The 26,950-nt window shown below is 37.2% G+C and overlaps 1 protein-coding gene across 1 annotated transcript in view; it reads right to left on the reverse strand.

The window, feature by feature from the left end:
• Nucleotides 1-26,950, reverse strand: part of LOC150088118 (ribose-phosphate pyrophosphokinase 2-like) — an 81,141-nt gene that overhangs the window by 35,839 nt on the left and 18,352 nt on the right. The window contains exons 2-4 of the mRNA XM_090370579.1: nt 25,580-25,763; nt 19,732-19,830; nt 5,255-5,379 (exon numbers count right to left, since the gene is read on the reverse strand). Of these exons, the coding sequence (XP_090226705.1) occupies nt 5,255-5,379; nt 19,732-19,830; nt 25,580-25,763 (408 nt within the window). The remainder of the gene's footprint in view (nt 1-5,254; nt 5,380-19,731; nt 19,831-25,579; nt 25,764-26,950) is intronic.

The raw sequence follows: 26,950 nt of genomic DNA on the forward strand, positions 1-26,950 counted from the left end.
AGTAATACTCTTAATCTGATTATCAGCAGTGATTATTCATGCATTAAGAATTTGCAGATAAAGGAACCTCTGGGTGACAGTGTACTGATGTGGGAATTACTTAAAGATTTAACTACCATCAAGGCTAAATGGAATGGCTTTTGCTTTTGTAAAGGTGACTACAGGGGTCTCAGACAGTTTTTAAATTGTGTACAATGGGATCAACTGGTGATGTTACCAACGTTGAATTCTAAATGGGAAGCCTTCAGCACTTAATTTTGGAGGCTACTAGTTTTTTCATTCCAACTAAGAAATACAGTTCAAGGTTTAGGCCTAAATGGATGTCAGATGAATTAATAAGGCTCGTGGCAGAGAAGAAAAATGTATGGGATGCATATAAAGCATCAGGTGGCACAGAAGCCAATGGCACATATAAACTAGACTGTAGTCAAGTCACAAAGGAGGTTAGGCAGGTGAAGGCAGATTACGAGAAATCTTTGGCTAAGGATGCAAAGAAAAACAGCAAAGAGTTCTTTACTTATGTAAACTCTAGAAGAAAAGGGATGAATCAGATTGGGCCACTTAACACACACATAGGTTGACTACTGATGATCATGCTCAGGTAGCTGATAAACTGAATGAGTATTTTGCATCTACATTCACACATGAGGAGTTATTCAATGAGGGGAGTGCCAGACGTTTATCAAACTCTAACAGGGAGCTAAGTGATTTTGTAATAACTGAGAGCAAAGTGGAGGAGAAATGGTTGAAGTTAAACATAAAAATGCACCTGGAGTGGTTGGGATTTATCCAGTTATATTAAAAGAGGCAGCAAAGGAATTAAGAAAACCCTTAGCCATAATTATGAGAGCTTCCTTGGAAACAGGGAAGGTCCCCTGGAGGTGTGCAAATGTATCACCAATTCACAAAGTGTTCTAAAGGTGACACAAGTTACAACACACCTGTTAGTTTAACTTGTGTTCCAGGGAAAATAATGGAATCACTGGTTAAAGAAGCATTACAGGATCATCGAGACAAGACTGTGGTAATAGTTAAGACACAGTATGGGTTTGTTAAAGGGAGGTCTTGTCTGACCAATTTGATTGGATACTATGATGTGGTCACAAAGGAACTGAATTCCAAAAATAATTTTGATATCATATACTTGGATTTCAGGAAAGCTTTTGATACTGTCGCACATGGAAAACTGCTGTACAAATTGGAGAGGTATGGCATTAAGCGTAAGTTGTTACAATGGATAAAGGATGATTGAATGGGAGACGACAGAGAGTGGTAATCAATGGACACTGTTCTTCATGGACAAATGTTATTAGTGGAGTTCCTCAGAGTTCGGTGTTGGGCCCATTGTTGTTTTGTATATTTATCAATGATATTGATGAAGGTATATCAGGTTTAATGTCCAAGTTTGCAGATGATACAAAGCTTGGCAGAGTTGTTAACAACAGTAAAGACAGTACGCTACTCCAACTGGATCTAGATAAGTTGGGCAAATGGGCTGACATAAGCACTGGGAAAGGAAAAATGATAGTAAGTGTGTTTTATAGGCCTAATAAATCTGATGAGTATAATTGAGCAATTGTGCAGAGAAATGGAGTGGGAAAATAATAATTTCCCACTCCATTTCTCTGGTTATTGCTACCCATATAACATATGGGTAGCAATAACCAAAGAGAAACGTACCAACTGTGTGATACTACACTCCGGGAAGTGGAAAGTGAAAAAGACCTTGGGGTAACTGTGCAGTCAAATATGAAGTTTGCTGATCAGTGCAGATGTGCTGCCAGGGCAGGTCATGGAGTCTTGTTAATGATATATAGGAATTTTGCTAGCTGGGACAGGGAGGTGATTATCCCATTATAAAAAGGCAATGGTCAGGCCACGGCTAAAGTACTGTGTACAGGTCTGGAGGCCTCATTTTAGGAAGGATGTAGAGTTGCTAAAACGAGTACAAAGAAGGGCAACAAGATTGGTGAGGGGAACAAAGGGTTGCTCTTACCACGAAAGGCTTAAGTTCTGCAAATTGCATCACCTGGAGAGTAGGCACCTGCGAGGTTGTCTGATTGAGGTGCATAAGGCCTTGAATGGGTTGAACAAGCTGAATGCTGATGGGATTCTTCCTCTTGCTAAGATTAAGAACCTGAGGGGCACAGTTTCAAATTGAGGAAAGACAGTTGTAAAATAGATGTGCGGAAATGTGCCTTTTGCCAGTAGGTAGTTGATTGGTGGAACAGACTTCCATCTTTTGTTGTGGAAGTTGATAGCCTAAATAAATTTAAGGCTGAGCTGGACAGGCATTTGGAATGAATGGAGAGGTGAAATAGGAGGGGGTTTTTTTTTTTTTTTTTTTGGCTGATGCTGCATAAGCTTGCTTCCTTGCATCATATGCCTCTACTAATGAAATAATGAAATGAAATATATGGTAACTCGTTGTGAAGGTAGTCACAATGTGAGATACAATTGGATTGATGACTTTACACTACGATTGCAGTTTATTTTTACGAGCTAACTATGGTGTATGTACACTGATATTTTATAGTTACTTCACGCTCATATCATATTATGCCTTGTGTATTTATATTTCATTAACTATTTTACATACATCACTACAAATATTTGCAACTTTCTCTCCTTCGTTAAACATATTTGTCATCTGATCACATGAGGCCAAAATGTTTTGGGGTGTAATTCTGTTCTCTGTAATTCAAGAATGTTGGAGTGTAATTCAAGAATGTTGAGAGATTTACATCAGAACAGTATAATAAATTTAGTGTAGTACTTATGTTGAGCCATGTCCATAATTAAGACTCTTAATTACTGTTCTACAAGAAAAAGAAGAGGACTCCTGATTTACAGATTCTTGACTGTTTTGGCTTATGTTTTCAATAAAAAGCAAAATAAATAGTCTTACTAAGCTTATTAGGACCTTTGCTCTTTCTTTTTTGACTTTGGTGAGCTGAAATCAGAAACAACTTTCAAAACATTGGGGTGGCATATAATTTCAACAAAAACAACTTAAATAGTAGCTTCCATACATCTTTGGAAGCTAGTACTTAAATCAGATATATTGATATATTGATCACCAAGCATTGTGATCATTTGTAAAATCATAGCATAATTTTACAATTGTCACACATTTCTTAAAACATTTATATTATGATAATTAATAATAATGCTTTACAGGCTTGTTCACCACCCTTCAAAACTCCAATAATTAAATATATCATACTATGTCAGTTATTCTTGCATACAATAATTTTTTTAATTTAAAAAACATGTCATTCTTCTGACTTTTTTTTTGAAGGCAGAGTGAGTGGTTAAAAGCAATTAGCAGGTGTAATATTGTGCAGAATTAGGATTACTTTTCCACTTATCAAATTTTCCAAACTAAATACTGAATTTTCTTTTGCAAATTATCAATGAAACTTCCACCAGAGGATATCTGCATATTTAAACTTTTTGAGTTGTACCAAGCCAAGAGAAGCAAGCACTATGTTTGAACAAAAGGCATTCAATGATAAGCAGGATGTTAATGATAGGGCAGGACTGTTAAATTAGAAATCTCAGATACTTAATCATTCTGTGGCTGCTGGGCCTTTGTGTTTGTTCCTGTAAATGTAGCTTACCTATATATGCTGTATTTACAGCAGAGTTTAGAGGACATAAGCATTTTGTTTGACTCACTAAATAACAGAAGTTGAAACACCAGTAAAGAATATGGTGTAGCTGTCACTTCAAAAGCCATGCACAAAACACATGGAAGAAAACATTAGTTTCATTAAGTCATAGTACACTGTTATTACAAAAATGGGTAGGTATTACTTTTCCCATGACAATCTTAACAATCATCACTGTCATACAAATATGGAATTATATATCTTCAACTGTTCCTATTTATGTATTGTTTTTTTTTTTATTAACAAACAGGCTTGACTAATACTGATCAGAAAACATATTTATTATTATTATTATTAGCTACATGGTGCAAGGAAGCCTGAGGCTTATGCTTCACCAGCCAAAAAAAAATTTCCGAGTTACCCTGAGAGAGAGAGAGAGAGAGAGAGAGTCAAAAGTAGAAGGGAATCACCAAGAAAGAGAAGAATGATGGAATGATGATATCCAGCTCTGGACCCTGGATGTACCCATCTAAGAAGTAGAGATGGATGTTGGGATAATGCAAGCTATTACCAGAGTATATATGTTTACAAATAGTATGCACAATGATTAAACAAACTTCATTATCTAATTGTAATTACATAATGAACCTCATTAAGCCCCTCAGTCACCAAAAAATTGAATATCATGATTTTTTTTTTTTAATTCTCACACTCTTCAATAAATGTTGCACATCATAAAGGCAATTTTTTTCTTTCACTAATGAAAAAGCATGGATTTTCTTAATAGGTGCCTAATCACAAACTATCAACACAACATTCAGCCTATTTGCTTCTAAGGCTGAAATGCATTCAAAACACCACTTTAAAGTTGAGATAGAATTAGAAGGAAATAAAAAAATAAAATTAAAATAACCAATCACTTATTTATAGCTGAGGCACTGTCTGTGACCAAAATCAGAAGTGCTTCAGTGGAAAATTGTGGTTTTTCATTGCCATCTGCATTTAACATATGTTTGAACTGCAGAATAGTAGACTATGCACTTCTTATTTCCTTGATTGATGTAAAACATCAATTCTTTGTATTTTTCAACCAAAATAATCATGCAAAATTTTAAAAAGGACCTTGTGCCAGCTGGGGGAATACCCCAGCTGCCCAGTCCAGACCACAGGAGGTGAAGCTTCTTCAATGGGTTTGACCCATGAGGAAAAAGCAGAAAATGTATGGTTTATCATCCAGTGAAAGTATAACCAATGAAAGTACAAACAATTCTTGCAAGAAACCAACCTCCAATCAAATCCATTGGCATCTGGGATGGTACAGTAGGGAAAGACAGGACAGGAAGGAAAGGGGTTATGCACTTAATTAAGATATTACATCACAACATCACATCTCTAGTTTTCCTTTTCATAACAGCATCATAGAATTCAAATGGCTTTGGAAACTATATGTATTTCTTTCAAGTTTTATTGGACATGTGAATTTAACAGACAGGCCTTCCCTCATACAGTCTGTTAAACTAAGCTTTACTGTATATCCCAACACCTAGTACAATTCAGTAAACTAATGGACTTCTCAAAATATCAACAAAAATATTATTTATCTGATTAAGTTAGTAAATTTATACAGAAAGAAAAAATACCTTTTAACTCCTCCAGCATCAGGAGATACAAGAATGCAATTTTGCCATTCAGGAATATTTTTTCTAATCCATCTCATCATAACAGGTTCAGCCACCATATTGTCGACAGGCACATCAAAAAAGCCCTGTGTTTCAGAAAGACCTCATTATTATGAATGTTTAACAGAAAACAAAGGTTTACTTGAAGAATTAGGTGCTAAACATGTGTAATCCATATAAATAATAAGGGATAATACAGAAATTTAAAAGAAATATAGAAGCTTAAAATACACAGCAATAAGTTAAAACAAAGAAAATTCAAAATAAAATAGGATTACTTTAATAATTTTGTACTTGATCAGATCCTGTCGAATGATTTGGACCATAATCAGTTCTTAAATTTAGACCTATTGTACTTTTCTGTTTTTAAAATTCAAATCTGTTAAAAAAATAATAATAAATTTTAATTAACTTCTTAGTCTGAGAAACAGCAAACCATCATTACTTCCATAATCATACTTCCAAAGATGAAATAACAATGAATTCTATGTCACCAAATACAGATATACTTAAAATCACTGTAAACCTGACTAATTTTCTAACTTTCTAAATGAATGATTTTCTAAATTTATATAAAAATTTATATTATAAAATATAAATTTTTTTGGTATTAAATTAAAGGTGTGAAATCAATTGTAATGCAAGTTTTCAGTGTCAGCATATTTTGAATGCCTATTCCTATTGCTATAAAAACTGTTGATATATGAGGTGCTACCCAAAAGTTCCCAAAATGTATTTATAAAATAAATTAGACTCAACCGGTCTTATTTGCCACCGTCACCTTTGAAGTAGTCCCCTTGAGAGCTTAAAAACTGATCCCAGAGCTGCTCCCATGATTTTAATGCATCCTTCATCATAGTGTTCAGCACCACCTGTAGTTCAGTTTGGATATACTCTATGCTCTCAAATCTTCGACCCTTCAGCTTGATTTTCATTCTTGGAAAAAGAAAGAAGTCACAGTGGACTAAGTCTGGCAAATAAGAGGGGAGGGGACGATTGTCATGTTGTTGGATGCCAAAAACTGTGCTACAGTGAGTGAGAGAGAGAGAGAGAGAGAGAGGGAGGGGGGGGAGAGAGAGAGAGCATTAGCATTAGCATTAGTAGAGGCATATGATGCAAGAAAGCAAGCTTATGCAGCATCAGCCAAAAAAAAAAAAAAACTCCGCTCCCATTTCACCTCTCCGTTTATTCCAAATACCTGTCCAGCTCAACCTTAAATTTATTTGGGCTATCAACTTCCACAACAAAGGATGGAAGTCTGTTGTACCAACACACTACCTGCTGGCTAAAGGCAAATTTCCTCACGTCTATCCTACATCTGTCTTTCCTCAGTTTGAATTTATGCCCTCTCATGTGATTATTCTGAGCAAGAGGAAGAATCACATCAGCATTGAGCATGCTCAAACCATTCAAGGCTTTATACACCTCTATCAGATCACCTCGCAGGTGCCTAGTCTCCAGACACTGTAATTTACAAAACTTAAGACTTTCTTCGTAAGAGCAACCCTTTGTTCCATTTACTAATCTTGTTGCCCTTCTCACTCGTTCCAACAGATCTACATCTTTCTTAAAATGAGGCCTCCAGACCTGTATACAGTACTCAGGGTGTGGCCTGACCATTGCCTTACACAAGAGGATAATCACCTACTTATCAATGCTATAAAAATTCCTATATATCATTGGCAAGACACTATGAGCTACTCTTGCAGACAGTCTGCACTGCTTAGAAAACTTCATATCTGCTGCACAATTACCCCCAGGTCTTTTTTATTCTCTACCACAGTCAGTGTAGTACTACAGAGTTCATACGTCACTCTGGGGTTACTGCTTCCCACATGTAGTACTTTACATTTGTCATTGTTAAACTTCATTTGCCACCTCTCAGCCCATCTGCTCAACTTTTCTAGATCCTGTTGCAGCAGCGTACTGTCATTAGTGTCCTTAACAACCCTGCCAACCTTTGAATGAATCGTCTGCAAACTTGGATATTAAGCTTGATATACCATCATCAATATCATTTATAAATACAGAAAATAACAATGGACCCAACACTGAACCCTGAGGGACTCCACTAATAACATTAGTCCACGATGTGCAGTGTCTATTGATTACCACTTTCTGTCAACTCCCACTCAACCATCCGTTTATCCATAGCAGCAATTTGCCTCAAATGCCACACTGCTCCAATTTTTTCAGCAGTCTTCCATGTGCGACAGTATCAAAAGCCTTTCTAAGATCCAAATATATGATATTAAAGTTATTCCCTGCATCCAGTTCCTTTGTGACCACATCATAGCATCCAATCAAATTGGTCAGGCAAGACTTTCCCTTAACCAAACCATGCTGTGTCTGAGCTATCACTGAAGTCTTGTCTAGATGATCCTGCAGTGCTTCTTTAACCAGTGCCTCCATTAATTTTCCTGGAACAGAAGTTAAACTAACAGGTCTATAATTACTTGTGTCACCCTTTGATCCTCCTTTGTGAACTGGGGTCACATTTGCACTTCTCCAGTCCATGGGTACCTCCCCTGAGTCCAAAGAAGCTCTCATAATTACGGCTAAGGATTTGCTTACTTCCTTTGATGCCTCCTTTAATATAAATGGATAGATCTCATCCACCCCGGGTGCCTTTTTTATGTTTATCTTCAACAATTTCTCCTCCACTTTCCTCTCAGTTATTACAAAATGATCTAGCTCACTGCCAGAGTTTAACTCACCATTGGCATTCCCCTCCCTGAATAACTCCACATGGATGAATGTAGATGCAAAATACTCATTTAGTTTGTTAGTCACCTGAGCAGGATCATCAACAGTAGAACCATCAATATCCAGTGGACTAATCTGATTCATTCCTTTCCATCTAGAGTTTACATAGGTAAAGAACTCTTTGCTGTTTTTCTTTGCATTCTTTTCCAAAGATTTCACATAATCTGCCTTTGCCTGCCTAATCTCCTTTGTGACTTGGTTTCAGACCAGCTTATATCTATCATAGGCTTCCATGTCACCCATTAATTTATATGTATCCTATGCATTTTTCTTCTCTGCCATATGTCTCATTAGTTCATCTGACATCCATTTAGGCCTAAACCCTGAACAATATTTCTTAGTTCGGATGTAAAGCCTAGTAGCTTCCAAGATAAATTCTTTGAATGCTTCCCATTTTGAATTTGCTGTTGGTAACATCATCAGTTGGTCCCACCGTATAGAATTTAAAGACTGTCTCAGACCACTGTAGTCGCCTTTACGAAAGCAAAAGCCCTTCCCTTTAGCCTTGATGGTAATTATCTCTTTGAGTAAATCCCACTTCAGCACCTTGTGATCACTGCTACCTAGTGGCTAATTTATCTGCAGATTCTTAATGCATGAAGAATCACTACTGATAATCAGATCAAGAGTATTAATTCCTCTAGTTGCCTCCCAAACATGCTGATGTAGAAAACAATCATCCAATAATCCACAAAAGCCTTGCTATTGTGTGAGTGACCAACCCACATATTCCAGTCAATATCTGGGAATTTAAAATCCCCCATTATAAGACTCTCTGATTTACTGGTCCAATCTATTTCCCTGAACAGTTTCTTATTATACTCATCAGAGTCATTATGCCTATAACACACTCCTACTCTCAATTTTGATCTCCCAATGCTTATGTCACACCAAACTGACTCAACACTGCATTCTCCAGTGATGTCGACTGGCTTCACTTCCTTGGATTTTATGTGTTTCTTAAATAATAGCATAACATCTCCTCCCTTCCTATCCTGTCTATCCTTCCTGTACACATTGTACTCCCCAAATTCCAGTTCTGCATTCCTTATATCTGTGTGACACCACATCTCTGATATCCCAACAATATCTGCCTTTGATATTTTGAGCAATACCTCAAATTAATCAAATTTATTTACCAAACTCCTAGCATTGGTGTACATGCAAGTATACATGAACCTGTTCCTATTCTTAGCTACCCTAACACAACCCCAGGGACTCACATCTGGTGAGTATGGGCTTAGCATACCCAGGGTCCTGAGCTGGATATCATCATTCTTCTCTTTCTTGGTGATTCCTTTCTACTTCTGATTCTCTCTCTCTCTCTCTCTCTCTCAAGGGGTAACCGAGAAATTTTTTTTTGTCTGGTGCAGTATAAGTTTCAGGCTTCCTTGCACTATATGTCTAGTAATAATAATAACCCATGTGTTTCCTTGTACCGCAATGATTCCCAGCAGTCTCAGAAATACCCTGCATCTTGTTTTCCAGGCTGCTGCTCATTCCAATAGAAGCAGTGCAAGAATCACTTTCCCCTCTGCCAGTGGCTACTGTTAATCTATTAGTCCTTGTATCCTCCCAAGCTAGCAGTTTTCCGACCCACCTAACACTGCCTCGATAGCATCAGCAAATATTCTTGCACCTTTTCTATTTAAGTGTATCCCATCCCTGTAGAAGCCGTCTCTCCTGTTAACAAGTACAGAACAGGCTTAAAAAAAATTCTACCCCTTGAGCCTTGCACAATCTTTCCAGGGCCGAATTGATTGAAAAGGCTCTCATCATATACTCCGTCCTATCATGTCTGGGCAGAATTGATGACACTTTCAAATTCAACCCTCAATTCATGGCTTTTTTTCAACAGTGACCTGTACTTGTTAAGTAATTCCGCTGGTCTCCTACTCTTAATATCATTGCTGCCAACATGTACAACAATATCACCTTTTGTGCCCTTAAAAGATAATATCCGCTCTACAACGTCATCAACCTTTGCCCCTGGCAGACATACCCTGGTCCTGTTCCATCTATTCTTTTTACATAGCATGTTCCCCATTTCCCTGACAATAGAGTCACCAACTACTAGTTCCTGTGGGACCAGTGCATTCTGCCTTGGGGGTTGCCGCTGTGTTGTGTTGTGTGATGATCAAGTGGAAGCTGTGGCGTTGATGTGGGCAGCTGAGAGCTTGATGGGCCCCTCAATTTAGATCCTTCGAGGGCATCCACCCTATCCTTCAAGCTCTCATATAGGCCCATAACAATGCTGAGTTGTCGCCTGATTTCCTCACACTCCTTACATTGCACTCACACAAGGACATCCCCTTTGGCAATATCATGTCCCATACCTGATTGGTCCACAAACATCAAGCAAGCAGTGCATTTTAAAAGGCTGTTTCAGAGGGCAACTCCCCCCCCTCAGTTCTCCCTTGAGCCACAGAACTCCATTTAGCTTGAGCCTTTTGCTTTGCTGCTCTGGTCTGAGTCATGATTTCGATTCAATTTCAGTACAAAATTATAACCCTAAACTTGTATCCCAACACAGTTGTAACACTATATATCTATATATATTTTTTCAGTATCGAGTATTATCTTCAAATTTCATTATATAACTTCCATATCAAGTTATATAATGATTAATTATGTTACATTTGTAAAATCTGAGTCGTTATATGTATTTAGTTAAAAAGTACAATTTAATTGACAATGAAGTTTAACAAGATTAATAAATTTTACTGATTAATATAATATTATATACTATACTATACTAAGCTAACGCTATCTAGTTCGGGATATAACGTTGTATCGTATAACAATGGCGGAAAGTTACGAACGGTAAATCTACAGACACTTAAGTATTAATTAACTTCCAAAATCTTTCTGTCTCAATTCAGAATAAATCTCTCTCTCTCTCTCTCTCTCAGAGAGAGAGAGAGAGCGAGAGAGAGAGAGATGTGTGGGCCAGTGTGTTGTCATGATGAAGGACCCAATTCTTTGTGCACCACTTCTCTGGATGTTTCCTCCTGACAGCTTCCCTTAACTGCCTCAAGACATCACAGTAGAACTTTGCATTGATGGTCTTGCCAGGAGGGACAGATTCCTTATAGATAATCCCATCAATGTCCAAAAAACAGATCAGCATGGACTTCACATTTCTCCTCACTTGTTAGCCTTTCTTCAGTCGGGGCAAAGATGGGCTCTTCCACTGGGATAATCACTGCTTGGTTTCTGGGGCATACTCATATACCCAACTCTCATCACCAGTGCAACCATAGAAAGGAAGTTTTGATCACTCCTGGCCCATCCTTGAAGATCTCTGCTAACTTCCATGCGATGCTGCTTTTGGTCTTCACTCAGTAACCATGGAATGAACTTGGCCGCAATCCTTCTCATGTTCAACTCGTCTGACAAAATCTACTGATACATGCCATATGATAGTCCTACAATGCCACAAATGTCGTGGATGGTCCACCTGCAGCCTTAACAAAACTTGATGCAAGCACGTTGTTCTCTCACATCGGCCATCGCAACAGTCGCAAACTATGCGATACACACCACCAAAGAACTGTGCATAAATATTCAATGACTCTATCCAGCCCAATGTCATGTGGCACACTGATTCACAAAGGATGTATGCAGTGTTAGCTAGTGCCACAAGTCCATAATAGACTTAGTTCCCGTGCAACATTTAAATTTCGGGAACATTTGGGTAGAACCTCGACAAAGAAGATGATAATTAATTTTAAAAATTATTTAATAAAATAAATGCCCTAAACTGGCGACCTCTAGCAAGACTGCAAAAATATAGTGACGTGAATAGCCACACTGCTACATTGCATTCAACATTCAATATTTTTGGAAAAAAGGGAAAATAATTGTTTAAAACTGGGCACTTTTAATGCTGTTCTTTACTTTAACATTAACTATATACAACAGCAAAAGATATATTTAATAAAAGCAGTTCTGTTATCTAAAACATTTATCTGACAACTTTACATCTAATACAAGCAGTAGAGCAAATCAAAGCTGAAACTCTCAGCAAAATCTACAAAGGAGCATGTTGCATTTTGTACACCAATGCAGCGCTCTGATTTTTTTTTTTTTTTTTACACATGATTTTCCCATTGAAAAGTAATCAATGATAGTGGTTGAAACTAAAGATCATAGAAGAAGCATACTAAAATTCACAGTGATGTAATTATAATAGATACTGAAATTAATTCAATTTTTCTGTTACATTGTTTATTTTAATAACACACACACACACACACACACACACAAGGCAGTTAGAATTAAAGTGCATCACTTTGGCTGACTGCCTGCCTATCTCTGAGCATATAATACTAGGGTGGCCTTGTGAGCTGGCACACCCTGAATTGAACAGGAATGAAGTGTAGAACAGACCATGAAAAGCAAAAAAAAAGAAAAATTAGTTCCAAAAAATTGCACCTTGGTATGGTATGTTTTGTAGTGCATGCTGCCACACAATGACACAGAGTGAATTTATTTGATCAAGTGACAGTAACAAGAATGGAGAAGCTCTATAGATAGCAAAGATAAAGATGAATGTTTGATATGTTTAAGGGTGGTAACAGCATGGTCAACTGTCGCCTGAATCATGTCATGGGAATGTTAGCAACATGCCTTATGATGCTATCCCTGGATCAGCCAGAGACTGAATATTGTCTGATAAATCCAGACCCTTGAAATATCCATAAAACCATAAGTTCCAAGAATTAAGGACCACAGAGCAAAGTGGCCCAACTGGTAAAATATTAGAAATGTGATGATCATCATCAAATGTGGCCAGAAGCAACTAAACAGTATGTGCCAGAGTGCCACCCTGAATAAAAGGTAACATTCACCTACAATGATATACATTTTTTGACCACATGCTTTAATTTTCACAAAGAAGAATAGCACAATTATGAAGTTTCTGAACCCACACCAAACAGTAAATGTGTGCAGAAGAATTTGCGGATGGGGCAAAATTCCTCACAAATTCCCCCCAGTCCCTACAGATTAGAAAAATGCAAATGTCTCTCCTATTCACACAGGTAGTCCAAAGAGTGAAATTAATAATTACCCACCTGTAAGTCTGATTTCTTTGCCAAGGAAACTTGAGGCAATTACAGCATGGATTTGTTAAAGGGGGGGGGGTCATGCCTGACCAACTTGATTAGCTAATATCAGGTTTTCACAAAGGAACAATCCTGACATTGTTTACTTAGATTTCAATAAAGCTATTGACAAAGTTCTGCATGAAAATTTTCTGCATCAATTAAACAATGTGGTATTAGCAGCAAGATGCTGCAGTGGATAAAGGCATGAATTCAGCTTTTATAAATGGCCCCTTCTCTTCATGGATGAATGTCATAAGCACAATTCCAAGGTTCAGTACTGGATCCCATATCCTCATATTTATTAATGACACTGATTTCAGCATTTCAAGTTTACTGTCTAAGTTTAAAGGTAGTTAATGACATTAATCAGAGCGTGCTACTTCATCAAGATGTCGAAAACCTATTTGGATGGGCTGAAAAATAGGCAATTCAGGTATAACATTGATAAATACAAGATACTACATTTAGTTAACAGTAGTCCCAAGATAACATTATTATTTGAGTAGCATCAAACTCAATGTAGTCAATAAAGAAAAAAAACACCCAGTGGTAATTGTACATTTGGTATGAATTTTATTGAGCCTTTCAGGAAGGCTACTAGAACAGCTATTTGGGGTTCTACCAATGAAATACAGGAAGAACTAATCTCATTGTATAAAGCAATGATTAGGCCCCCACCTTGCGTAATACATATAGATTTGAAAATCTCATTTTAGGAAGGATATAGATTTGCTAGAAAAAGGGAGAACAAGATTGGTTGGGGACACAAAAGGGTATTCTTACCAAGACAGACTACAGTCCTGTAAACTGATATGTTTAGAGCAGTGAGGGTAAACTTTTTCCAGCCTGCATGTCAGAAAAAGTTGAAACAAAAATATGACAGTTTTTATATACAATTGAAAAAAAAAAAAAAAACAACTAACATTATGGAATAGTCTTTATCAGTATAAATAAAGTAAGAATATTTAAAGTCTCTAACAAGAACTTACTTGCTACATAATTTTGCAAACAATTGCACTTATTGCCACTAGACTGTGGCTTAAAGACCATAAAACAAATTTATCTTCAAATATAAAACACTTCCTTTTAGTAGTATAAACTATTTATGGGTGGATAAGTAACAGTATTTTCCTATGCATGTCACCAGTTTGGCATCACTGGTCTAGAGAGTAAGCATCCATGCAGAGAGGGTTTAGGGATTTAAAAGGATTTTTTTAAGGCTTTGAAAATTTCTTGAGAAAACTGTTGAATTTTTTCACTTTTTAGTCTTTCTCAGGCAATGCATATACAGATGGGGTATAAATTTCATCTGAAGATGGTTGAAGAATATATGACAGAAGTTTCATCCAGAACATAGAATAAACTTCTGTCTAGTACTGCTGAGGGAGAAAGTTTTAATAAACTTAAAAAAATTGATTTTTAACATTATAATAAACATAATTAATTTTTATAAATTAATAATACCTTTTTAAAAGTTGTAAATATGTATTTTAAATTTTTTTTTAAATGAGAGCACCTACTGGTGCTCTTTGTGTAGAGTATACCAATTTGGGTAACCCTCAGTCATGTGCTCGAGAGTCACCCACTTGTGTAACCCCCCATTGAGCATGTGACTGACAGGAACACATCTTACATTTTATGTTGCCATACAGTGCTGTAAAAAAAATGCCAAGAAATACACTGCTCAATAAAATTAACAGAACAAAATATTTTTCATGAATATTTTACTGTGAAAAGTGTTGCCGAAGGCAAATATCTGATATAATGGCATGCAAATTACAAGTATCCAATAGAAATTAATATACTGCCTTACAGAGCCTCACAACATTATACAAATTGTTCACGCCTATAAAAACATGGGTTGCAATCACATCACTTCATTCCCATTTTTTGGCTTGCTCAGTGGAATAGCCACATTTCCAGTACTCAGGATGGCAAGTCATTGTCGTTCAGATGATTCGTAGAGATGGTGGGTCATTGGATGACTTGAAGCTGGACAGTCGCAGACAGAGGTAGCACATTGGCTTAATGTGCCACACAGTGTCGTCTCGGCACATGAGAAGCAGTTTCAGGAGACAAGAACCATTACAAGAAGAGCTGGCAAAGGTCACCCAAGGGCTGTGTTAACCAGAACAGACCACTATCCAGCTCTAACAGCAAGTTGGAACCATACGATGTCCTGTTATCAACTGTCTCTTGAGGTTGCTGCAGCCACAGGTGTAAACTTTTGCAACCAGACTGTGTTACGAAAACTCAATTCAAGTGGACTCTATGGAAGGAAGCCAGTTGTTTGTATCCCATTAACCAAAGCACTGCAGAGCTCACCAAAACTGGTGCCACAACATATGACTTGGAGCCCTGATAAATGGGATACAGTTTTGTGCTCTGATGAGTCCCATTTTAGGCTACAAACAGATTCTAGATGTTATTTCATCTGGAGACAACAAGGAATGAGGTACAATCTCTCCAATATCAGAGAAGGTGACATCATGGTGGAGGCAGTGTTCTCATGTGGGGCAGAATAATGATCAATGGCCTCACCCCTCTTCATGTTTTTGATAGGGGTACCATAACTGTACAGAAGTAGCAAGAACAGATCCTCAAATCCTAAGTGCAACTTTTTAGGGTGCAGTTGGCCCACATTTTCTTTTCATGCACAAAAATGCCACTACACATAGAGCTCAAGTGGTGGAAGAATATCTTGAAACTGAAGATATCCAACAACTGCCGTGGCCAGCATGATCACCAGACTTAAATCCAATTGAACATTCATGGGATGCATGTTCGATTTCGACATCTAACTCCTCAGTCACTTGGTGAACTAAAGTTTGTGCTGGTGGAATAATGGGATTTGTTATCACAGCTTTCAGGCCTGTATTATCCCCTCCAATGGCTGTTGGGCCTATTTAGCCATTGGAGGGGATAATATGTCATACTGATGTCATGTGACCATATTTTCAAGCATCTTGTATCGACTTCTATAATGTGACCTTTTTTGGTAATTCTTATACAACCCCAAAAGTGTCCCTTTTACCTGCCTGAAGTTTCTTGCTGTCTTCTCGTTTCATCATTATTGTATGGTATGCCATCATACCACATTTTTCCCCACTTCATCACAAGCTGCACAGGTTACACTACATATTTTACGTGTTCTGTTAATTTTGTTCAGCAGTGTAGTCTGTAATTGTGCAATGTTGACTATTACTCTTTGTTTTAACAATACAGGAATAAATATAACAAGGGATATAACTACAAAACCAAATTAGCCATTATTTATAAATGCCTATAAACAAATGGCTAAAGGAGTCCAAACTGATCTTCATCTAGCCAGCATATCGGTGAAACTCGAAAATGCAAGGTAGATAAACATACACTTGGTGATCACTGAATTATGACCATCCCATTTGTAATGGACCATGCGGCATAGTTTGCAATATAAAAAGCCAAAGAGCTTCGTATGCTAGAGCAGTGGTAATTTGCATGTGGTCGTGCAAATCAAAGTGATAAAGTAGCAGTTATGCGATGTAGTAAAGACATCATAGAGTTCAAAAGGGCATGATTGTGGAAACTCGTGCATCGGGTGCTTCCATATAGGAAACACCACATCTTGTCGGTTGCTCGCGACCCACTGTTATTAAAGCATACAAAGAATGGTGTTAAACGGGTAAAACCACCTCCCACCAACAGAACTGTAAAGGATTATGCAAGGTGGATTTCCACAGTGAGCAAAGAGTGCAGTGCACTGTATGGGTGAATGGCAGGTCACTGTGCGACAGCTGACATTGCAATACAATATGGAGAATGCAAGAACAATATCCCAAATGATTATGCTCCATACACTCAAACATATGGAGTTCCACAACGGACAACCCAAGAGACACCCTCTTCTATGTGCTCATCATTGTTGACGGAGAATTTTGTGGTGCTGACAACATTCTGGTTGGACACTGGAGGGCTGGAAATGAGCATTCTGGCTGGACACTGGAGGGCTGGAAATGAGCATGCTGGTTGGATGAATCAAAATACCTGGTGCAACACACTGACAGATATCATTGGGTGTGGTATACAATTTTGAATACTTCTCAAGAGTCCATGGAACTGTTGTGCATTGTGCACACTATCCAAGCAGGTGGCAGTGGTTGCTTAATATGGGGCATGTATTTCTTGCAAGAATTAGGACTCCTGATGCATAATATGCTAACATTTCACTGGTAAGGTCTACTGGCAGCTCTTAAGAGACCTTGTGCACCCTGCCAGGTTGATATTTTTTCCCGAACAGAAATGGACCTTCCAAGATGATAATGTGGCATGTCACTGAGCATGCACCATGCATAAATGATTCGAAGAACACAGTGAAGATATTATCCATCTTGATTGTCCTCCACACTGACCTGACCTCAACTCATTTGAATGCCTATGGGATGTTTAGGAACAGCATATGAGGTGTTTAGACATGCAACCCTCATCTAATCCAACATTGCAGAAAGCCTTGCAGGCAGTATGGCTGCAAATCCCTATGGATGTCTACAGACATCTAGTGGCACCAATGCCTAGATGAATAGCAGTTGTTTTCCCTGCGAATGGTGGCCGAACATGGTGAGTGGTCATAATTCAGTGATCGCTGAGTGTATATCTTAAAATACTTATAATGCAGGCAATTTTGAATACTTCTCAGTGAAAATGTTTACCTCTGGTTAATACAATGATTTACAGCATAACATTAAATTATTATAGTTAACATGGCAGTTTTCTTTTTTTATTTGATAATATAGATGCTAATTTTTTGGCTGTCTATGCTCATTTTCATATACCACTCTTCATGAGCTTATAATGCTGCTGCTATAAGAAGATATTTCAATATGAATTTTTTATTCCTTGTCGTTAATATTAAGGATACTATAAACTATCTGAAGTGATCTGGATTTGAATCCAATCAGAGACTTTCGGAATTCTTAAAGTGCTCTTCAATCAGGGCTGTAGTTAGCCAACCACAGGTGGGGGGGGGGTGCTTTTCCCATCCCAAAGACTTATTTCAGGTTTTTCAGCCTGCACAACCTGGAAATCAGCCTGTGAACACACATGAGTACAAACATAATACACTTGTGCAAACATTATACATATAGCAACATATGTAAACAAAAATAAATAATCATACCATAGTGTTATTTCTGTAACTTAGACCACTGTTTCTTGTATTAGGTACACCTACTGGTTGCTAATATAATAAGCATTACTCTTAGTTACAGTCTATTGAAGTAAACAAGAGAAAGTATTAATGCCCTTTACTTACATTCAGTCAATTTCCTGAAAAACTTGCACAGCAACTTGTTTTGGTAACCATGTGTCTTTTGCCTCTTCTAATCAATCAGTTTCTTAAAATAACATTTTTAAAACAAAAATAAAAATGAACAGTATGCACACCCATTAGCAATTATTCAAACACTCTCATTTGCTACTAGCAAAGGACACTGTTCCAGTGCCTCAAGAAATCAGGAACTCTCCCCTTCAGGGTTTTAAATCTTTCTCACCACACGTGGTCTGCATCACCGCAAGAGGTAGTGTGTCTGCCACAAGCAATCAGTTGCTCTGTGGAAAGCATAACTAAGTTAGTTCACTGCAACAAGTTTTGAATGAGAAGGGATGCCAGCAGATATGCAGATTAGATTTGAGTGATATAAATTGCACCAAAAGTAAGAGTATACCGATACTTTGATTGTTTTCCGACCATATACTTTTCAATTCTAACACAATCAATGTTGCAGATGCAAGTCAAAATTAAAACTACCACACTTGAGGAATATTAAAATTGATAATGATGTCACTATAACAAATATTTAAAACTTTTGAGGGGAGGTATTTCAACTCAAAAGCAGATCACAAATGGTAATTTTTCAGACATGCAAGACCTTTATATTATTATAATTCAAACATATTTTTGATGTGATATGAAAATCTTAATCTTGTTTTTGGGAAATTTTTTGACCCATTAACTACTCAGCTGATTGTGCACAGGTTCTTATGGTAATCCAGTTCATACAGTTTTGTCATCTTTGGTTTTGAATGGTTTGAGCCAGCTCAATGCTGATGGGATTCTTCCTCTTGCTCAGATTATGCACTTTAGGAGACATAAATTCAAATTGAGGAAAGACAGTTGAAGAACACAGGTGCAGAAATTTGGCTTTAGCCAGCAGGCAGTTGATTGCTGGAACAAATTTCCATCTGGACAGACCTTTGGAGTAAACTGATAGGTAAACTGGAAAGTGTGATTTTTTTTTTTTTTTTTTTTGATTTTTGGCTGATGCTGTATAAGCTTGCTTTCTTGCAACATATGCCACTACTAATGCTAATCTATTATGTCTGTACAAGCGTGTTTGTATGTGTTCACACTGATTTGCATGTAACGTAGCTAAAAAACTAACAAAAACTAAAAAACTATTGCCAGCTGATAAAGCATTTCAGAATTCCTTCATTCTCCAACAGGATTTGAACCCAGACTTCTCCAAATGAGAAACAAGTGGCAAAACTATACTCTCATGAATATACACATCAAATTATACTAACCTGTATTTGAGATGAATGTAAATCCATGGTGATGATGTGATCGGCACCAGAAACAGCTAACATGTTTGCAACTAATTTTGCTGTAATTGGTGCACGACTCTGACAAAAAAAAAATTAAATATTAAGCATTAGAAAAGTCATTAAAACTGAAATAAATTAAATAATTAAAAACTTATACTTTGATTTGAAAAATACAAGAAAATTTGATAAGAATACAATCGAAGCTCTATACAGGGTGTTTCAGTTAAACGTTTCAGAACTCCTAAGAGGGGTAGGGTACATCCTGACAACTCGAAATCATATAGCAATGTGGGGTCGGAAATGCTTTCCTGAAGCGGTGTTGTACACAGAAGCACCATAAAGAAAAGAGACCGTAAGTGAGAAATCGTTTTAATAATACATGAAAAGAAGCAAAAGTTACATGGATTAAAGTAAGTGTTCGAAGTTTCTTCCACGGGCTACAATGCACGCCTCACATCTCCGACGCATGGACATCCGAACATTCTGGAATACTCCAGGCGAATTTCGAATTTCTTCGGCAGCTACTGCGATTCTTGCAACCAGCTCCTCAGCATTGTCAACGGGGGTGTCATAAACTAGCGATTTCATATGACCCCAGAAATAAAAATCAAGACATGATAGTTCGGGTGACCGAGCAGGCCAACGCACGGGACCACCACGTCCGATCCACTGTTGACCAAATGTGACATCCAGGTAGTTACGAACATCTCGGCTATAATGGGCAGGGGCTCCATCGTGTTGGAACTACATTGTCTGTTGCGTCGATGCAGAAATCTGTTCATCTCTCAAAAGTTGTGGCAATACTTGCTGCAGAAAGATCAAGTAGATAGGTCCGGTTAGACCTATCTACTTGATTATCCATGTACCTTTTGCTTCTTTTCATGTATTATTAAAACGATTTCTCACTTACGGTCTCTTTTCTTTATGGTGCTTCTGTGTACAACACCGCTTCAGGAAAGCATTTCCGACCCCACATTGCTATATGATTTCGAGTTGTCAGGATGTACCCTACCCCTCTTAGAAGTTCTGAAACGTTTAACTGAAACACCCTGTATAACAATCCCCTAAGGGAATGAGAAAACTGTTGTTATCTCAGAAGGGCGTTATATTGATTGTTCACAAAATAGCATTAGGTCAATGCAAAATTGACCAGGACCAACCACATAGGACGTTAAAAAGAGGGTCACTATAAAGAGCTTTGACTGTATTTAAAGAAAAAAATTGATAAAAGTTCATTACTGACTGAAATTATTACAGTTCTCAATATGAAATTTTATAAGGAATAATTGCACTTTAAAATGTATGAAGTCACTTCATACATTTCAATGTTTTTAGCATAATATTTAACACCAAAATAACAACAACATTAGTTTGTAAAGTTGACTTAAAGATAATTTGTAAGTATCATCACAGAGCACTTTTTGTAATTCTTATATAATTAGTTGAAGCTTTTTTTTTAATATATATATATATATATATATATATATATATAATGGGTACTGCATAAAGGTAGAAATGACCCCAGATTATCGTATTAATTGTGTGGTACTACACTCGGGGTAGCGTAAAATGAAAAATACCTGGGGATAATTGTGCAGTCAGATATGAAATTCTCTGAGCAGTGCAGACAAGCTGCCAGCGCAGCTGATAGGGTTTTGTCAATGACAATGATACAAGCAAGTATCATTGACAAAAATGGGATAATCTCCTCCTTATCCCTCGTCAATTCGTCAATATTTCGTCAATGATACGAGCAAGTATCAGTGACAAAATGGGATAATCACCTCTTTATAAGGAGGTGATTATCCCATTGTACAAGGCCATGGTTAGGTCGCATCTTGAGTATTATATATAGGTCAGGAGGCCTCACTTTAAGAAGGATGTAGATCTACCGGAACAGGTGCAGAGAAGGGCAACTAGACTGGTGAAGGGAACAAAAGAGTGCTCTTACCTAGAAAGGCTTCAGTTCTACGAATTTCAGCTTCTGGAGAGTAGGCACCTGCAGGGTGATCTGATTGAGTTTTAAGGCCTTGAATGGATTGAGTAAGCTGAATGTGAATGGCATTGTTCCACTTGCTGAGACTACACACATGAAGGGGTCATAAATTAAGGTTGAGGAAGAACAGTTTGAGGATAGATGTGTGGAAGTTTGCATTCAGCTAGCAAGTGGTTAAGTGTTGGAACAGGCTTGTTCCAACACTTAACCACTTGCTGTTGTTGTGGAGATGGATGGTTTGAATAAATTCAAGGAAGAACTTGACAAAATCTTGGAGGGTAGGGCTGGGTGAAGTGTATAGTCTTTTTTTTTTTTTTTTTTTTTGGCTGATGCTATACAAGCTTGCTCACTTGCATAATTTGCCATTACTACTACTACTATAATTAGAATGTATGTTCTTTTCACTAGCTGATAAGATTCAGATAAGATAGCCGAAAAGAACACTCGCTGATAATTAGTATCAGCTAGTGTTCTTTACTCTAGCTGATACTAATTGTGACTTTTTTAACTATTTTTACTCAAAGTCTACAAACTTTTGAACATTTTGTTGTTGGCTACAACTTACCAACTTTAATAATGTATATGAATATACTTATTTCTATAATGCAACACGAATCTATTGTGAAGGATGTCACAGAAACCTAAATATGTTATGAATGTTTCTAGGTTGTGTATATATGTCTCTTAACTTGTGCTATTTTTCCAGCTCTCTCTTCTTTTTTTATTTTTATGGTTGGTTTTTTTTTTTTTTTTTCTGCTCAGGTTCTGAGCTTCTGGTATCTTTTGGAACCACTGTAAATAAAATACTATACATGTCTACATGACCAGGGACTGTAAACAGGGGACAATTAGCAGTGTTTCCAAAAATTTTTATATATATTGAGTAAGATATATGTTTATATATATATATATATATAATTTTTTTTAAGTTTTTTAGCTGGTACCTTTAGTCTAGGCAGCTATGGGTATGTGATTTTTGCTGGCATAGCACCCACTGGTATAGCACTACCTCCAGTGGGTACAGGATTTTGCCCTTTAGAGCAGGCAATGATTGCATTACCTGAGGTCCACCACAATTCATGCCTAGTTGTGGTCTACCTCCTTGTGGCATAGGCAGGCACAGAGCAGGCTTTCCAGGGAAAAACTGGCCACTGCCTTCCTGGTGGCAGTAGCCAGAAGCAACACACACATACACTGCACAAACATAGCATTACACATTTTTGGCTGTTTTACAGAGTTCAATATCATCACAGCATACCTAGGCGGAGTTGAACTAACATTCTGAAGCCACTGTACATAAGATAGTATACATGCCTACATGACCGTGGACTACCAGGGGACAACCAGTGGTGTTTGCAAGACCATGACGAACCTTCCTCCGTATGGGCCTATGGAGAAAGATTCATCGTGGTCAAGGCACTCGTGCTTATGGCCATCGATCACCAATGACGGATAAAGTTCATATCTGAATGGCATCACTGGTCCATTGATGACTGGAAAAAAAGTTGCCTTTTTCCAATAAGCATGTTTCCTGTGGTGTTCCCACTTGCGAATGGTAGATGGAGGGGACAGCGACAAACTGCAGAGAGGAATTACTCTGATGTCTTGGGCCAACAGAAACAGGCAGGTGGCAGCACTGTTTTGGTATGAGGGCATGGTCCTAGGAATAACAGCATCTCTTGGAGCTATAAAAACTACTACATATCCATTATGGCTGATCAGGTACACCCCACTTCATGGATAATTGTCTTCCCGGATGGCATAAGTGTGTTCCAGCAGGACAATGAGCCCTGCCACATTGCCAGTATTATTCAAGAGTGGTTCGCCAAACACGAAAATGACCTCCAGGTGCTACCTTGGCTGCCGAATTTGCCAGAAATTAATCCCATAGAACATCTCTGGGATTACGTGGATCAATATATATCTGGCATTTGGATCCTCCACCACGGACTCTTGCAGATATAGGATGAAATGCTAGCAACATGGTATAACATACCTCCTGAAACATTCAGAAAACTTATAAAGTCCATGCCTCACCATGTGGCAACAAGAGGATGACATACCCACTGTTAGGTAGGTGGCCATAATGTTTTGACTGGACAGCATATATTGTAAATGTTTCTGAAAAATCTTGTAAAAATTTGTCTTCTGTTGAGCATTATTAAAGTGATTAATACACTTTGTATCTGACAGATGAGAACATCCCTTTACATCTACATCAGAACAATCCAAAAAAGCTACCTTTTGAGCAGACTTTTCCCTGATTTTTTTTTTTTATAAAAAAAATTTTAATTAAATGAATAGTAAAGAAAGAGTAACAGAAGAAAATACAAGAGGTTAATAAGACAGTAAGACCTACTTCAATGGCAGCAAAGCATACTCAATGCAGAATATAACAAAAATTTAAATACTGTTAAATTTAAAAATTGTTAAATTAAACTCTTGTTGCTGCTGAAGTTATGATACTGGTTTTCTTTGTAATTCCTTCTTACCTCGCTTGCCATTCTGCCCGCTATTCATAATTTACATATTTCAATTTGTATATGTATTTATATATATATATATATTTATATAAATATATATGTAATATTTATAAATATATATATGGAGGAGAAGGTCAATTATCAGATATCAAGTTATGATGCGGATGGAAAGGGTTGCACAAATTTCTATTACAGTTTTTTTCACGGATAACATAATCTGAATTTGAGTAGAGTATTTCATTGTGCAATATTTAGAAAAGGATAATGAACCAAAACTGCTGTTATTCAGTGTTATTGGTAGGAGAAGAGGTGACATGACAAACAGTTAAAATCATTCTTTGTGTAATTGTGAATGATCAGTAACTCTTCCATTCACAAATATTCTGAATGCAATTTCTTATTTGGCACTTTTTGCTGTGGATTGCACTGATAATCACACAAGAATGATTTTCGGTTAAAATTCAAACATTATATAAAATAAACTCTTTAAAATCCAGCACCCATGGGAATTGAGAGTTGCCAAATTTTTAAATTTTCCTGATTTTAGAGAGGTGGACTTAGTAGTTCAGTACTTTCAATAAATAATAAGCACAAACAATGAACTTCTTTACATCTGTAAACATTTATAAATGGCTACCTGGACAGCACGATTTCAACTACAGAGATAATTTAAAGTTCTTAATTCTCACAAAAAAAAAAAAAAAAACTGCCTTTCTATGCCTGAAATTAGTTTCCCTGGTACTGCACTAATTTCAACAGGTAGCTTTAGCTATATTACAACTTTGAAAAAATTATTTTGTATACACTGACCTTTACGACTGCTTTCTCTGCATGTTGCCACTAGAGGCCATGTGCGATCTATTGGGAGCCAACTTAGTCTTGAAAAGGGCTGTCTTTTAAAGAAATGGCCAACTACCCTTTTAGAGAGAGTGTTTGAAAGTAATACAATACCATGGAAACTTGTTGCAAAAGAAACAGACAGTCCCGCAACATCTTATAAAGAGAAAAATGTCACCCTTTTTTACATGTTTTTTAAAGACAAATGCTTACGAGTGCCAGATTGGTTTCTCAATATTTCCGGATTTTAAAATGTTGATTATTTTCCCGATTTTAAAGAATTACAGATTGTAAAGTGCAAGACTTTACAGAGTTTACTATGTATAACTATAATTTACATTCGATTCACCTGAGTATGAAATCATGAAATTGATGTCTCAACGGTTATATTAGATAACATAGGGAAAACATGAGCTTTTGCAAAGGGCCTAAAAACTGCCAATTCTGCCACTGAACATTTTGATTTTTATAATTTAAGAAACTGATTCAAGAATGAATTACACAATCTGACCTTTTCTTTCTTGTCTTGACGTGCATAAGGAAAACAAGGAATCACAGCAGTAACTCTATACGCTGAAGCCATTTTGCAGGCATGAATCATAATTAGAAGTTCCATGAGATTATCATTGATATCACCACAGCCGCTTTGAATAATAAACACATCTTCTTCTCTTACTGATTCAAATATCTTCACCCTGGAAGTATTAAAAGTTAATTAATATGCAAGTACAGTATGAACCAAAGATCAGAAATACTTTAAAAAGCCAAAAAAACACTTATAAGTGATGCATAAATGTTAATTAGTTTATCATATGTTTTCTGCTACATAGTAAAATTACAGACACATTTTGCTCCTATTTCCATCTCTCCCTGTCTCCAGTCCTCTCCTTCAGCCAACGATATTTGTCAAAAAATTAAAACTGTAAATTATTTATAATCTCACTTACCAATGGTACTTCCAAGAGGAGATGATCGCCTCCCCTCAGAGCTTGAGTAAATTGCAAAAATACTCTATTTTATGATAATAAGTTGTAGGTAACTATTCCTTTTTTATATATATGAAATGTGGTAAAAATTCAAGAGAAATTTAAGCTAAATTCCGGCTTCTTACTCTCAATCACATATATCACATCATAATATTGCCCCTTCCTGAAGAAAAACAAATTCAAATTAAATTATTATTTTAATGGCACCCAAGCTTGTCATTCATATCACTGTGCAGTGTATGCTGAGTGGCAACTTTTAGCAGGTAACCTATCCCACCTTCAATCCTCATAACAGACTGGACTCCTCATGGCAAGGACTCAACAAGTTGGCAAAAGCATACCACAGAGATGCTGGTACATCCAATTGCTTTCCACAGATTTTGCAAATTGGATGGTTGTGAACCTTCTACTCTGAAAAGGTCGTTCTGCTTCATTGCACGGATGCCCAGCTGAATTGCGATCTGGTGACTCACAAAGCCACTGCAGGAGACTGAATTCACTCTCATATTCCTATAACCAGTTCTACAATTATGGCCTTGTGACATCACAAGACCAAAAATAACCTTGTACAAGGATGGGAGGAGTTTGACCAGATTTGGGAAATGTTGCTCTAGAACAAAGATTCCCCACTGGAAACCTCTATGTCTACCAGATTTTCACTCTCTCATAGTGTAGCAGGATTCTTCGAGTCTTTAGGTTGATCCGGAATTGCTCGGTCTCTTACATCTCTTTTTCACTATTTTTTCAGTACTGTCTCCACTTCCTTGTTTGAAGACCCTCACATAATACTATTTGGCCAAGCGGTTATAATTCTCATGTTTCCTATGTACGGCACAGTCTACTCTCAGAGTGCTTATTTCCTTTCACCCTTTAATGTCGTCCCTATTACCTATTCT

This window comes from Mastigoproctus giganteus, chromosome 3 (assembly GCF_048544385.1).
Source record: "Mastigoproctus giganteus isolate SK-2022 chromosome 3, ASM4854438v1, whole genome shotgun sequence".
Lineage (NCBI taxonomy): Eukaryota > Metazoa > Arthropoda > Arachnida > Uropygi > Thelyphonidae > Mastigoproctus > Mastigoproctus giganteus.